Source organism: Epinephelus moara, chromosome 17 (genome assembly GCF_006386435.1).
Source record: "Epinephelus moara isolate mb chromosome 17, YSFRI_EMoa_1.0, whole genome shotgun sequence".
Classification (NCBI taxonomy): domain Eukaryota; kingdom Metazoa; phylum Chordata; class Actinopteri; order Perciformes; family Serranidae; genus Epinephelus; species Epinephelus moara.
The window spans coordinates 59,308-76,066 of record NC_065522.1 but is presented as its reverse complement, the minus strand read 5'-3'; the positions used below and the strand labels follow the sequence as shown (position 1 = coordinate 76,066).

Genomic DNA, 16,759 nt, shown 5'->3' with positions numbered 1-16,759 from the left:
CATGCAATATTTACATCTAAGATAACAGAAAAATAGTCAACCAAGTGCAATGATGTCCTCCAAGATAATATTTGCCACTTTGTTTGCAGTAAAAACAATTTTGGGCATTGAGGGGGGGGACGTGTCCCCCTCAGTGTATATGGTGACTACTGCCCTGTCAGCATGCATAATTAGGCTACAGTTGTCTGGGTGCACAAAGGTAAAGTGCGCTTGTCTTGTCATACAAAGTTTGATTGTCAACTGGACAATATGGAAATATTTGCATCTTGAAAGCTGGACTACAAATGTGGATAGACAGGGAGAAGCACACGCAAGCCTAAGACGTGGTAAGATACGATATTCCTCACTATATGAAGTGACTGATAACAAGATCTGTATAATGGATTATAAAGAAATTCGTCAGGTTTTTATTTTGTAGACAATTGATCTGTATTTATAGCGTGATGGAATGACAGCATCTGTGTCTTTGAAAACAACCCTTGCCAAAAAACACTGAGGAGCTCTACCCTCTCTCATCCCTCTCCTTAGAGGCAGGACGTTGGATTTTAATGCTGCTCTGCCTCCTTTATGTATCTGTGTGTCTAGTTTACATGTATCCCTGTATTTTTTCTAACAGTTGCTGACTAAATTTGAGTTGCTACAGCCATTTAAAGGAAACTTTAGTCACCTTCAACCAGTACCATCATCACAGTGTGGGCAGTGAGTGGAGAGGAACAGTGTTGGCATCCCCTCCGTGCCGCAAACCCCTGGAGTACTTGCTCATCTGCGAGCAGATTTTACACTGGCCACACTGCAATGACAGACCAACGTTTCCCTTTCTGTAGCTGTCAATTTTTGTGGAGACAGACCTTCAGTGGCTGGACTGCCCTCGACTCCTTGCTGGATCACCAAACTTGGGTGAAGTGAGAAGAACGGAGTGTGCATCCATAGTTGGGCTTGCTAGCTAGCAGCAACCTCTTGCCCGCTTGATCAGCAAACTTTCCAGCTTTGTAGTCTCTGAGTGGCAGGAAGTTAAACAGAGGGACTGTGGGGTACACCACGTGTGCTAGCTAGCAAGCAGCAGTCTTTTTCAATAGCGCTGGCAGCCAATCAAGGGACCTTTACATCTGACAGCCCACTTCCTTCATATAGAAGGGTTAGAAAAATTATAGACGCAATTCAAAATTCAATCTAAATCACACAAAATGGACTGTTCTCTAGTTTTGATTGATGTTAAAATAATTAAAAAAAGAAACATACACTATGAAGGCATAAAATTGTTTGTGATAACACTAAAGGGCATTGTAAACAGGAATCTTTGGAAATGAAGGTAGGTGAAAGAGCATGTAAAGGTTGGTTGAGTTGGAATAATGGCTGTGCAGGACAAAATATTTCATATTATTGTCTGTTCAATGACATGAGGTACAGTAATATGCTGTTTATAATTGTTAAAAAGCTAGGTTCCTATTTGCAACCTTTCATCATGTTGTGGAGAAAGCCTCACTGATTTGCATGTCTAAAGAGACTTTTTATTTACCCAGATAATGTTGGCTGTGGTCACATGCTCACTTAGCTACACTAACACTACTATACTCTCTATTGCACATTCACATCTTCCCTGGGAGTCTATTACTCTTGTACCATTGGCCACTATGGGTGGTGTGATGGCGCCATTGTCTGATTTAACTAAAATGTGAAGTTGTGTGTTTTGTAAAATATACTTTTAAGACTTGTCGTGGCTTTGATAATCATTGTGATTCATTTGTTGTTTTACACTTCACGTGGAGCCAGCAAATACTGCTCAGTCCTCATAATGTGTTATAGTATCTTACAATTGCTAATAACCTTATACAGTGTTGTAACTTTAGTTAAGCCAACAACGTCATGCTATAGCTTATTATTGAAGGTAAATGGACCTGCATTTGTGTAGTGCCTTTCTAGTCATCCGGCCACTCAAAGCGCTTTTTACACCACGAGTCACATTCACCCATTCGCACACATTCATACACTGGTTGCCGAGGCTACGATAGATAGATAGATAGATAGATAGATAGATAGATAGATAGATAGATAGATAGATAGATAGATAGAGGAAATTGGTGTCCACAGCCTGTACACATGTAAGAACAATCAAATCACAAAAAAAACATCACCACAAGGAACACAATACAGTGAGGGAGGGAGGGATGTAACACAATTTGAGGGTGTAGTTAGTTTATTTGCCTGCCCATACTGTTTTTTATTTTTTACAATATATTTCTTAATTTCATATTTCCCTATTCTCAGCGTATTCCAGCCATCATACAAGCCTTCAACAGCAACAATGTCAGCTTTGTGGTGCGAGGAGGTCTACAAGTGCTGGTGATGCTAACTGACCCAAATGCAGGTGCTGTATATTGAAATACTATTTGCATTACTTCCAATATAGTCTGCTTTCCAAAATGACAGTTGGTTTTTGTTTTTATTTTTAAGTGATAATTGCATACTATTGATTTATTTCCAAGGGCTAGGCCTAATTGCTAATGAGTCATCAGCTACAGTAGCAGAAACTGGTGCATTCATGAACCATACACCTGCAGCATTCTGTATGGATGCTGGACATCAATACTCTTTGATTCTTGTGCCTTTTCCCTATTTCTGGTTTCCGAAGTAATCCAAATCTTATCCAGTTCAAATCTGTCTTTGCCTTACTGTGCTCTTTTATCCACCTAATCATCCTTGACTGAGTTTAAATGGCCTTGTCATGTATTGATATTGGCCCATTCAAGAAAAGCTTTCACTTCAGTTGGATATTTTCTTTCTGCCCCTTCGCTCCTGCAGCCATTGGCTCAAGATTTATTCTTTTTCACTATACTTTCTGGATTTGTATCTCATAGCATCTTCTAAATCAAAAGGTTTTTTTTGTTTATATGTGTGTGTCATCACCCCAGGTTACCATGGAGCTGCTGGAGGTCTGGGTGTTTGGGCTCTAGCCATCATTTTCCTGATCAGCATCATCACCACTGGCTCTTTCATCCTCTACAAGTTCAAAAGGTAAGCCAAGTCATGTTAAAGAGGTGTGGCAGTCAGCCCAGAAATATAAAGCTGGGATCCTACAGCACCTTCTCAGTTATTTTTAGACCAGTCTCTACAGCTGAGGCAACCTGGTCTCACTCCAAAGTCGATGAAACTTGGCACTTGGTCAGTGACCTCCGGCGGGGCCCAGCAGCATCAGGGGGAAACATGGCAGGACAACAACAAAAGTTACGGTGGCTGCAGTCTGAGTAGGGCAGGCGGGAGTGGTGGTGGATGGGTCCAACAACCACAGACTTTCACCCAGGAGGCCAGTGCTTCCCATAATATTGTAAAGCCAAACCCAGTTCTTTTTTTCCTAAACACAACCATTTGCGTGTGTTGGCAAAACGTAACCACGCGCATTGTTTTGTTGAAGGAGAAAAATTCGTGGTGTTGTACAGATGTAGTGCATTTATTTTGAAAGAGACTTAGTCCATGACCAAATTTTGATATGTGACAAGGTCAGAGTGAAAATGTGTTGAAAACTTCTCTGTCTAACCAAAACTTGAAACAATAGTATTTTCCTCAGTCTCTGAGAATGAATTAAGTTATGTTGTTATTGGTGTCCATCCCTGATATGATGTTTTTTTCGGCCTATGATTCATTTGCAGCCCACCAAATTCTAATGACCACACCAATAGAGTGGTTAGATGGCTGAAATAAGGCCCAGCAGCGTCAGGGGGAAACATGGCAGGACAACAACAAAAGTTACGGTGGCTGCAGTCCAACATTTGCGGCCCAACATTTGCAGAAAATCTGGCAGTATAAAAGGGGCTTATGTGAATGTGGTATGTGTTGAAAACGGTTTGGATTAGTGCAGAGGATGTTTAGTTGAATGCAGCATTAGCAAACTTAAACACTTAGCTTTGGCGAAGCCAACTAACCAATGACCTAACTGCAAACAATCACAACAATGACTCAGTAAACAGCATTAAATCATATTCAACAAATTAAAACAGTCTTGCTTAGCCTGTAAAGCTGTGATAAAGCTATGCCCAGTTGTTACATTATCGATCCTTGAATGGATGAAAGAAAGAGTCGCTTTGTGGAGTGCTGCTTTTGTTAGTTGGCAGAAGGCTGGAAAGAGCTACGGTTCCAGAAACAGTCTTTGTTGTGTCCTTGTTCCAAAGATGCTGATCCAAGGAAGCGGGTAGCTCGTGGTCTTTGCAGAGTTAGACGCTAGGGTGCTAACTGAACTTTGTTCTCCTTGTTGCTGGAAAGTTAGTTGCAAACCTTGTATTTGCATACTCTGGTTTTCAAGTTTTAACCATGCTGTGGACATGCAGGTCATGGTCCAGGAAAAAGAGAGTCTGTGAGCAATTGTCCTCCCTTTAGTGGTTTGGGGTAATAGCCTCTGAGTTGGTCAGAGCCCAGGAGGAATCCCAACACCACTAGAAGAGATCCCAAAGCATTGAGGGGTGAGCCACTTATGGACAGCAAGAACCCTACTGTGTACATCAACAAACAGCTCAAAAGATGGAAACAAGAGACGGAAGAGGAAGTGAACAATAGTCCTGTACTACTGACTCTGTTCAGAAACTCTGTGGTAGAGGCCTTCCCTGCTCCAGTTCAAAGCAAACTAGAGGATGTGGTAGGATTGACATCCATGCCCCATAGACAATTCTGTGACCATGTGACACAGGTTGTTGAAAAATACAGAAAGGAAGAACTGAAAGCCAAAGAACAAGATAAACCTTAAAATAACACTTTGTTTCTTTTATTTCTTACAAATAAATTTGCAGGTTTAGCTTAAAAGGTTTGGCTCAAAGCCAAAGTGTTGCCATATTGGCGCATTCTTTGATTTATTCGAGACTAAATTGTCCGCCATTATCGACTCCCCGTCACTGTTAAACAAACTCCAGGCTACAGTAGAGGCCTCGGCGCATGCGCACTCGCACCCCCTAGCTCAGTCCCTGCCCCACCCCCACCCCCCTCTCTCTCCTGCTCGTTGTGCGCTTGGCGAAGAGGCAGACACAGGTGCTCACAGACTCGGGCGTACTATAAGCGGAGTGGACTCCGCGAGGAATGTCCGCAGTCATTCGGGCTTCCATAGTCGAGCGCACTTCCGCGTTGTAGTTTCCTGTAAAAATGTCCGTGAAAAATCCCCGCGATGTGAAAAAGACATGCCGAGCAGTCTTTTGTGTGACACTGGTGCGCGGAGCGGAGTCTGGTATTACCGAGAACCGACCCAACCCTACCCAGCATCAGTAGTTAACATCTTTCCACAACAGCAGTATCCTCCATGCCACTGGGTGTTGAGGCGTAGAACAGCTGATTCTGATGACTGCTCCGGTGCGACTAGCGACAGAGGGGGGGGTGAACTAAAAATTCCAATTCTAGTATCAGATGAAACTCCGGTCAATCTGTTGGGGTGAGACGCACTATGTAAACTAAAAATTAAAATCTGGTGCTCTCCCCAAGGGGTATACGTTGACAGCTCTGGGTTAGACCTAATGCTCTCACAATCCTAATGTGCAAAGGTTCATTGGTTGGGAAACATCACTGAATCAGTTCATAAGTTTATTTACTTTATTAATCCCCCTGAGGGGAAATTCAATATTTTCACTCTTGCTTGTCAATTACACACAGGTCCGAAAGACACACACATGCACAAACAGGACCTATACATGCACAAAGTGGAGAGATGTCAGAGTGAGGGGGCTGCCCTTGGTGAGGCGCCCCGAGCGGTTGGGGGGTTCGGTGCCTTGCTCAAGGGCACCTCGGCAGTGCCCAGGAGGTGAACTGGCACCTCTCCAGCCATCAGTCCACGCTCCATATTTTTGGTCCGGACGGGAACACGAACAGGCGACCCTCCGGTTCCCAACCCAAGTCCCTATGGACTGAGCTACTGCCGCCCCCCAGTGGCGACAGTATTCAAAAAATGGGAAAAATTTATTCGATCACAACCTCCAAAAGCCACCGAATTGATCTCTGACTATCACTGCACAATGTACTATGACCCTTCAGGCAGTGAAGTCTTCGAATGAAAATGGGATGAAGCCACACGAGATGTAAAGGTTGACCTAAGCATGCAACACATTGTGATAGGCCAACAGGGAGCAGCTTTGAATGTGCAAACCAATCCGTTCATTTCTGAGTGGTATAATGTGTCTGAATCTGCACCACACATTACGTTGTTGGTGAATGAGAATTTTGAATCAAAAGCCTTGGGACAGATGATGCATATCGCATTCCAAGTTATCTGGGAGAACTGACAATCCACTGATCTTTGTATCACAAAATGGGGCTATGTTGAAGATTTTTTGTGAAATAACCATGACGGCGAAACCTCAGGTGGTGGCAATTAACGAGTCATTTGCGAGGCAAAATTTTGAACAGAATGTGGAAAGTAAAAGCACATTGATGGAGGACATGGTGTCACACGGATTTGGGGCTGGTGAAGTCTGCTAATCCAGTGAAAAGTAACTAAAATCTAATGTGAACCTACCAAATCGCCCTCAGTATCCATTGAAACCAGAAGCTGAAGAAGGTATAAGAAAAACAATAGAGATACAATACTGTGGGCCTTTTCCTCTGTAACTTTTAGCCGCGTCCAGTCAAACGCCGATTTGTTTCTTCTCCGGATTAGGTCCAAAAGCCAGGCCGCCCGCACTCAAGCGGGTAGTGGTGGTATCTCGCTGGTTGGCTGCAGTGAACCCCCGACCAGCCAGTTTCTCCCCCTCAAACAAGCCAAGTGTGTTGTGAGACTCTACTCACCTCTGTCTTGCAAGCAGACCAGAGAGAAAGGCGTTTTTAAAAGTCTCTTGTGTGTTCAGTTCTCAGTACATTTGTAGCTTCTAACTGAATCTCTGTGGTTTTGAGTTTAGTTTCTCTCCTGCATCCTGTTTTTACTTTACGTATCTGCTTTATTTTACTGTTTCATGTTCGCTATCCACCTTATTAGAAGTTGCTGCTTGAAAACTCAACATTTCCTTATTTTGCTGCTTAACGATAAAGATTTTTACATAAAAAAAATAACAGGGACTTTTAGTTTTAAGACTCTGTAGGAATTAAAATATGTTTATTACTGAATTAGAGAAACTTCATTAGCGTCTTTTCTCCAATTAAGGCAAGTCTAATAATATGGCAGGGAGGAAGAGTAAAAGCAGAAACAGCCACAGTGAGATGTTGATGAAGAGCTGCAGACAACAGGCTCTTACTGCACCTCTGCAAACAGCTCACCTCCAACAGGTAAACATTTTTTACCTGCCCTGCTGTGGAAACACATGCAGCAAAAATAACAGGGAAGCCGTGGATCAGCTTGCAACTGAACATGTAGCCCACCAGGATATGAATTTTTGTCCATATTGCCCAGCCCTAATTCAAGCAGGTTGGTTTTGCTTTCTTGGGCACAGGGAGTTCTTGGGCACAGGGACTTCTTGAAACAAGTGGTCCATGTTTCCAGACTGCAGTCCTAATTTGTAAACTGCAGTGCGTTTGTTTATGGCATCCCAGACGGTTCGGGTGAACCATAGTTTTTTATTGTGAAATGATTTAACTGGAGTTTTTGGTAAAGTTGCATCTGTAATTTACAGATTAAATCCACCACAGATCAAGTGAGGTCATTGATGTCATCAGTAGTTTTGATGGTGGTGTCCTGGAACTTGCTCCAGAACTGCATCATGTAGTGCAGACCGCAGGGCGGCTTCTGATTGGCCCGATCATTCCGGACCGCTCACATTAAAGGGGGCATGCATCAAGGTCTGTTTACCACTGTGATAATAAAAATGTATCATCTCACACTACAACAGCAAAAAGTATAGTTAGCATGCTATGTCTATTCTACATTTTATTGTTGAGGTGTGTAATAGGTGAGTATAGGTGGTCATAATGTATCAGTCAGCCTGTAGTTTTTAGCTCTTCAAGAGCATCTGTAACACACTTGAACTTAAATATTATAAGTCATGTCATTAAAGGTCACATCTATACTGTTTTATGAGTTGAGTTGATAAAGTGCATCAGAAAGCAATATGCGTGTTTATGAGTGTAGTCATAAGCATTATGAATGCATTATAATTCAGTATGAATGCCCACATGAGGCATTATACATATTTCATAATTATGTATTTAATATTGAGCACTATGGCTATCAAACCAGCAAACAAATTAAAAGAAAAATTAGCTCCTTGTCAAATCAAGATATTTAATCACATTGTTGCAAAAATCCTGTGAATCAAACATTTCCATACAGGTGGGTTGTTTGCAGCAATGCCCACTAATAAAATCAAATAATAAATGGATAGCTACATCTGTACGAACACTATAGCAAAAGCACAAATGGTTGACAAATTTCTATATTTTCTCACTATAGCAGCATATCACCTTACCTAGTAGACTGCATGAGACTTTACCGTTGCTGATTTATTATACAGTATATGGTACCTTGAGTAACTGCATGCTTTCTTTTCACATAACTAATGTAACAGCAGCACCTCTAAGTGTCCAGAGCACAAATGTCCACCAAATAGTCACTTCAATTAAAACATGCAGTGCAAAACTATGGCCCCATCTTACGAAAACAATAAATCTCACTGTCCTTGGCTTAGGACTGAGGATGCCTATCCACCACTGTTTTTTAGGAAGCTCCCGGGCAACCGCAACGTTTACGCCCAGATGCACAATGAGAAGGAGCAGGAGATGACCAGCCCCGTCAATCACAGCGAGGACACCCAGCACATCATTCAGGGGGAGGAGTTCATTGACGACGACCTGGACTCTCAGACTCTAGGTAACACAGGAGGTAGCCCTGCCTTCCGATCCCTTATAAGGACTACCACTAACCACTGCTACTAAAACCCAAGCTACTAACACCAGCAGTTAACACGCACCAAGGTACTGAAGGACCCTTTTCTATCCTTATCACTGGTATTTCTAAAGGCAAGAAACTCATATTCAAATCTTTATTTTTGCCTTCAGGATTGGTCACAAGGCACTGTGTAGTCATCACCTACATTTGCAAGCACATTCAAATCATATCATAATAATATGCCATATCATATTATTGTGCAAATTGATGTAAACATGGACATGATGTCACTTTCTGGGGTTAAATTAAGTTAATATTTCCTTCATCGAGACAGCGGTTGGCAGCTTGGTTATAATTGGTACCAAATTAAAGATATTCTAGAAGGAGCACATAACTGTCAAATTTATCACAAATAAATTGACCTGCCAAAATTTATGCATTTTGACATCAAAGTATGCTGGTATATTTGCCTTTTTAAACTACTGAAAAAAGCTGGTGACACCTGCAAATTTAATTGCGCATGTGCTACTGCAATTAAAGTAGTCTCACAGCAAGACGCAACAGTGATGAGCCTGTCGTGATGCCTGCAACACATTCCAAAAAAAATTGGGACAGGGCCATGTTTACCACTGTGTGACATCACTTTTTCTTTTAACAATGCTCATTAAGCATTTGGGAGCAGGGGTTTTTAATCGGTTACCAATTAACCTATCTACCTTTGGAATATTACAAACAGGTGTTTTTTAAACATTCCACAACTTTCCCAGTCTTTTGTTGCCCCTTTTGTTGCATGTTTGGCATGACATTTAATTCAGAATGAGTGTACATAAAGAAAATACAATTTATGAGTTAAAACATTGTACTGTATTCAATCAAATACAGGTCACAACAGATTTGCAAATCATTGCATTCTGTTTTTATTTACATTTTACACAGCATCCCAACTTTTTTGGAATCGGGGTTGTATATGATATGATATGATAGCTATGACATACCAGTGTAGTGAAAGGTTAACAGTGGTCACCACCTCTTCATCATGGTGATATTAACAATCATGATTAGGCCATTAAGAAATAATAAAATGTATTAAGCAATATTTCTGAAAAATAAATGCATTCCTAGCATACTTATACATTGTTGTAAGTATTGTAATACTGCTGGGAGTAACACAAAATTTTAAAGTAGAATTTTTAAGTAGAATGTTCAAGTTATGGGTGGTTGCTCTCCATGATGTCAGTAACTAAAAATGAAAAGTTTCAGCCCTCTGGGCTTGAACCCCTGGTGATCACTCTGGTACAAATGCCAAGTATGTGTTGGTTCCAGCTTATTGTATGCAGGTATTCATCCTTTTTTATATCAACATAATATCTTCAGGCTTTGGACTATTGGTTGGACAAGCAAGACATTTGAAGATGACACTTTGAGCACTGGGAAATTGTGATGTACTTGAGTCGATTTTCTAACATTTTATAAACTCAAGGATCAGTCAAACTATTCACAAAATAAGGAGTGGATTAATCCATTAGCACTAGCATGTGTACTACAAGAATGCCTGCAAGAATAAATGACATGATACATATACCTGCTGAGGGTGTTAAACTATTCCATTTATTCACAGTCGATGACAGCAATTCCCCAGAAAAACAGCAACGTGCCAGCAAATGCAGGGAAGAAGACTGATAGCTAGAAAATATGGATGTAAACCAGTGGTGAAAGAAGTATTAAGTAAAACTACCAATATAAATGTGTAGAAATACTTTGTTACAAGTAACACTCCTGCATTCAAAACCATAGGCTGCTGAAGTACTCACTTTGCAGAAAAGTGACCATCTAATTGATGTTGTGTTCTACAGTATGATATTATTTGATTTTTAATTGCTGATGCATCAGTTTGAATGCACAATGTTATTGTTGTTGTAAAATGTACTGAGGTATATTGTAAAACATTTCCCTCCACAGTGTGTCATCATCAGCTCCTTTGTGTGTCTATGTCATGTTTCTTCCTCCCTTTTGTTGCCAGGTAACCATTCAGGTGTGGTCCTGAGCATCAACTCCAGAGAACTACACAGTTACCTGACCAGCTGATGGCTGCCATGACACCGCTAACAAGCTAGCCTAGTCTAGCTGGCTAACGAGCACAGGGACTCCACTCGGCCTTCCTCCTCTTACCTCTCCTTTTCCTTCTCCTCTTCCTTGGACACTTCACCTCCACATAGTCTCACCTCAACCCTTCACCTGCAGCCTGTGCAACTTTTTGTTTTTGGTGGTGGGTTGGGGAAGGGGGTGGGGCGCAATGAGGTTTTGATGGCATCACACTAAGAACACTCGCTCATCTTTGTTTTGAATGAAAAAAAAGGAAAAAAAAACATATGTGTACGTTGTCTCTCACTCGTAGACACTCAAAACCAGCAAGCATGACTCACTGCACTGGTTTCCAGATAGAGTTAAATCTTCTACTACCAAGAGGCAGTAGTTACTGAAGGTAACTTCAGTAAAAGTTGGCCACTCTAAAACAAAAAGTTTTAGAGTGGCCAAAGGCAAGTGTGTTAAGATGATTTCCAAGTATTAAAAGGATCGTGCACCCAAAAATGAAAATTCAGCCATTATCTACTCACCCATATGCCGAGGGAGGCTCAGGTGAAGTTTTAGAGTCCTCACATCCCTTGCGGAGATGGGGCTAGCAACACAACTCCACCTAATGGAGGCTGGGTGCCCCAGATTAAAACGTCCAAAAAATACATAATTGAAACAACAGAATATCTCCATACTGCAAGTGTCCCGAAATCCCGACATAAAAAGTTGTTTGGAAAAACGTCATTTAAACTCAGTTTTTAGCCTCATTGTGGCCTGTAGTAGAGGCTGACATTTTTTCGGGAGTCCCACGGGTCACGTGATTCCCGTGGGATTCCCACGGGATGGGCATCAGTTTCACTATTCTTCATGTGATTGGGACGGGATGGGAAAAAAAAGTCAACAGGAGCGGGCGGGACTGGGAATCATAATTAGGCCTGTCGCGATATGCGATAAATTGGTTAATTGCACAGTAAATTAAAAGGGATTAATTGCCATATTCATGTGTGTTTGTTTTCCTCGTCTCTCTCCACCAAAGAGACTGGACGACAAGAGCGTTCACTTCCGTGCATCGTCTGGCAGCCAGGTGAGTTGGTTCATTAGCGTAATGAACGGAGGGAAAGCTCTTGTCATCGAGTGTCTTTGTCTCTGTGGGGGAGGCGGGGCTATGGGCTACACACACACACAGTGCAATCTTTGTGAGGGGGAGACAAGACGGAGAAGAAAACAGAGAGTTGAGCGTAAGAGAAAGACATGGAACTTGTTCCTAAACCAAATGCCACAGCCCCTGTGTGGGAGTGTTTTGGATTTAAACCAAATGACAGAGGGCAGCCCAGTAATTTGGACAAGCCGGTGTGCCTAAGCAAGCCGGTGTTCTAAAACCATCTCAACAAAAAGAGCGAATACGACCAACTTAACTGCACACCTGCTACAACAGTAACATGCTGCTCTAACACTGATGCTTCAGTATTAATAATCTAATGATGCCATATATAATAATATCAGTCAGAGGAACCAAACACTACTTCTACTGCAATACTTTAACTACATTTTTCTCTCTCAGAACTGGTTCTTATGACGTGTTGTCTGACCACATCAGAAATCAAATGTGTTTGTCATTCTGAACAGCATCAAGGTAGAGTGAATGTTAAAATAATTAGGCAATAAACATCAAAACACAACATTAGATGTCATATTTGGGTTTATATTCAACTAAGGTAGGCATTGTGTGATCCATGTACTATAGATATATATATATATATTTTTTTTTTTTTTTACTGTAACTGAAACAACACGGGAGCGGGATGGGACGGGAGTCATTCTGTGGGATTGGGACGGGACGGGATTTTTTTTTTCCTTTTTCATGGGATTGGGACGGGATGGGATTATTTTTGTGGGAGTGGGATGGGACGGGACTGAAAATCCACGCCCGTGTCACCCTCTAGCCTGTAGCTCTAACTGCTTCTGTGTACACCGATCTCACGTGTGCGCGCTTGCACGCAAGACCAGCGAAAGCACATGAACACACATGACGGCGGTGCCGATGTCTCACGGTCTCGCGCAAGCCCACACACATGAACCGGGTCTACAGAGAGGCAGTTAGAGCTACAGGCCACAATGAGGCTAAAAATAGAGTTTAAATGACATTTTTCCAAACAACTTCAGGGGCTTCAGGACACTTGGATCACTACGGACGAGCAGTATGGAGATATTCTGTTGTTTTAATTATGTGTTCTTTGGACGTTTTAATCGGGGGCGCCCAGCCTCCATTAGGTGGAGTTTTGTTGCTAGCCCCATCTCCGCAAGGGATGTGAGGACTCTAAAACTTCACCTGAGCCTCCCTCGGCATATGGTTGAGTAGATAATGGCTGAATTTTCATTTTGGGTGCACTATCCCTTTAAGAGAAGTGGGCATTAAAGGTCTAGTGTGCAGGAGTTAGAAGCATCTAGTGGCAGTAATGGAATTTAATATTGATGGCTATAGATTATAATCTATAATCTCACTGCACTGGTTTCCAGAGAGAGTTAAATCTTCTACTATAGAGGTAGTAACTACTGAAGGTAGTGGGCGGCCAAAGGCAGGTGCATAAAGCTAATTTCCAGGCATTAAGAGTAGTGTGCATTAAAGGTCTAGTGTGCAGGAGTTAGAGGCATCTTGTGGCAGTAATGGAATTTAATATCGATGCCTATAGATTATCTCCTGAAAATAAGAATTATGTCTTTTTACCTTAGATGAGCTGTTGTAGTACACAACAGTAGTAGTAGTAGTAGTAGTAGTAGTAGTAGTAGTACCCCCCCCCACACACACAAAAAAAAGAGGGCAGATGACATGTAAAAATGCAGACACAAGAGGGTAGTGTTGCACTATGTTCATTTCCCACTCACAGGTACATGGAGCACTCAGCTTCTTTGGAATATACTGTGTATTCACAAAGCCTTGTTCTTTTTTTCAGACATACATACATTGTATTTTGGTTTATAATTTACACATTTACAGAATTCGTTTGGTGTTTTAAATCAGGACCGCCTTCATAGGAGCTCATTATCTGTCCCATGGTGCCTCAAACAGCAGACATAAATCTGCCCATTGACATTGCCCATTGTCGAGGTAATTTATTTCTAATAACAGTACGCCCCTTTCTCTCCTCCTCCTCGTCCCAAAGCTGTCTGGGCTAGGGGTCAAAGTGGACTTGTTCCCCTAGAGATTAAGGTCACTGTCATGGAGGGAAGGTGTAGTTGATGTATTTTACTTTATCAGCCTATATTAGGCATAGCACGCAGTGGAATTGTGTGTCCTTAAAGGTTTGGTTTATTATATGTAAATGTGTAAATACGAACAATCTCTACTTTGTACATATTACCTTTGACGTGTGTGAGTGTTTTACACTATTATCAAAATAGGAATTTGTTTCAGAGCAAATCTTCACAAAGTTTCCTGAATTTAAAAAAATTCTCAATGTTTCCAATTTCCTTAACCACATTGCCTGCTTCACATGAATTCATTCTTGATTCTTTAAATGTAATTTTATGAGCAATATCATTTTATGGTCTTCATTAGATAATGTCCTCATCTTACAAAGATGCTCACAACTGCACAGTGACAATTATGTATATGGATATTTTTGATACACTCAGTTCTAATTGGTATGTGTAAACACTGGTTATTGTTTCTGTTGCCTCTTGCTGAGTGTTTTTTTTGTTTGATTGCTCTAATGATGTAAGCAGTGTTGTCAACACATGCTGCACAGCAAATTAACAAGTCTGCAGAGTCTGAATCAAAAGGTCTTTGGATGAAAGGCCTTTAGAAACTACCAATGCAACCATAACCACTAAGATCATCCCTTGGTTTGCCTTGTATTTGATACAAACAGCAGATCACATTTATGTGTTCTAATTTACACCTTAATTTAACTTTTGTACATATTCTTCTCATGTTCTTAGTTTTCTAGTGATGTGTCGTCACTTATCAGCGCCTCTCACCTTAACAAAGAGGAAAGTGGGGATTATGATATTCCAGTATAATAGTGGGGTTTCACAATTGATGGCACAACCATGTAATTTTGATCACACCATTTTTCTTTTATTCTCTTACTCTGCTGAGTTTGTGTGATCTTTTGACAATTGTGTGTCTTCATCAGGAAGCTTATTACACTCAACCTGCATCCTGGAATAAATCACTCCTATAACTTGCATGTCTGTTGGTTTTATCAGACTGGTTTACATAGTGTCAACTTGAAACAGTACTTCTTTTTGAGTGTGTCTTTTTTGAGTGCGGTTAAGTGCCAGGTCTGCACTGGTACGTTATGCTTCCTGGAAGCAGACTCAACATTTGTCACGAACTTGCCCAGGGTTCAGACAAAAAGAAGGAGAATACACAGAGCAGTGGGTTGACACTGGACGTGGAAATGCCCTGATTTTTTAATTGTCGCGCAGCCAGCTGTCAGCAGCTGCCTGGCTATTCACATCAGAAGCGCATGTCTGAGGGAGGGGGCGGACTGAACTGAGGACGGACTGATGGCACTCTGACGTATCACGAGACCAGTTGACGGAGGCGAGATCCAACATGGCGACACGCTGTCACTGGTAAACTCCGTAAAAACATCTGTCTTTAAAAACTTTCTACAAAACAATCAGATAAAAATACACACACATACCAGTCACTACCATAAACGCGGACCAAACCATTACCACAAACATACTATGGACCCGGGGTCCGTTTCACAAAGCAGGTTTAGTGAAAACTCTGAATCTGTTAACCCTGAAATGAGGGAAACTCTGGGTTTTCCCTTTCAGAAAGGGATGTAACTTTGCCCGTCAAATTCACTGTAAATTCACTGTTTACCATTGCTTATTACTGAATTCTCCTCAATTATGCTAATAGGTGGTTGCCTGCTCACCTGCTGGCCCTGCGATGCCCCCCTGGTTGAGCCATATGTGCGCAGGGCTATTTTATGCCTAAATGGTCTGGTCATTGTTGTTCTTATCTAGTACTGTTTTTATTTGCACTATGGTCCCGCAACTGATTTAATATAATTTTAACTGTTTTTACTGGTGTTTTTTTTTATTTGACCTCTGTATTTATTTGTTTTTATCTGCACCCACTTGCACTTTGAGATAGGCCAGTGCAATACCTGCAGTTCCCTTTGATTGTAATCTTACATACAAGGCAAATGGTTGCACTACTCTTGCACCAGTAGTCCGTAACTGCAACACACTCAGGGCCGAATTCACAAAGAATTAACTGCGGCCGCTGATAGCACCTTGAATTGCACTTCACTTGCACCTGCAGTTTGCTCCGTCTTAACGTCCTATTTACAAAGGATATTTCGCTAATGATATACCAGCGCAAACACGCCCACAAAGTTTGGCAGCTGAGTGCAGTTTGGGTCAGGGTACCTTCAGGCAGTTCATTTTTTCGTTTTAAACCAAAAACAAAAAAATGGAAATACCATGGTTTTCCTATTTTTTCCTTTTTGGTTTAAAATGAAAAAACGAGAAAATGGAGCCGTTTTTCTGTTTTTGTTGTCAAAAAACGAAAAATGACAAAACCAAATTCAAATAGCAGCCCGATTTTGGTTTTTTGCAGATTCATTTTTTCATTTATTGTTTTGGACAAAAAGTAGAACGGCGGTGACATCAGAGGCGGAAGTAACTTCAAAATAAAAGACAGGAAGATAAGATTGCCTATAAAACTTATAGATATCCTATAAAACTTTCCCATGTATCTTNTCAGAGGCGGAAGTAACTTCAAAATAAAAGACAGGAAGATAAGATTGCCTATAAAACTTATAGATATCCTATAAAACTTTCCCATGTATCTTTTATTTACACTTACACCTGATGTTTTGCGCATTTTGAAAAGCTGCCTGCCATTGCTGTGAGGAACTTTTTATTCATAAAAATAGAAAT

At 41.3% G+C, this 16,759-nt stretch overlaps 1 protein-coding gene across 1 annotated transcript in view; it reads left to right on the top strand.

Annotated features, from left to right (window-relative positions):
- The window catches only part of sorcs2 (sortilin-related VPS10 domain containing receptor 2), a 195,905-nt gene extending 184,540 nt beyond the window's left edge, over nt 1-11,365 (top strand). The window contains exons 17-20 of the mRNA XM_050066937.1: nt 2,266-2,365; nt 2,910-3,012; nt 8,613-8,761; nt 10,800-11,365. Coding sequence (XP_049922894.1) covers nt 2,266-2,365; nt 2,910-3,012; nt 8,613-8,761; nt 10,800-10,864 — 417 coding nt within the window. The 3' untranslated portion in view covers nt 10,865-11,365. The remainder of the gene's footprint in view (nt 1-2,265; nt 2,366-2,909; nt 3,013-8,612; nt 8,762-10,799) is intronic.
- Nucleotides 11,366-16,759: the final 5,394 nt, after the last annotated feature.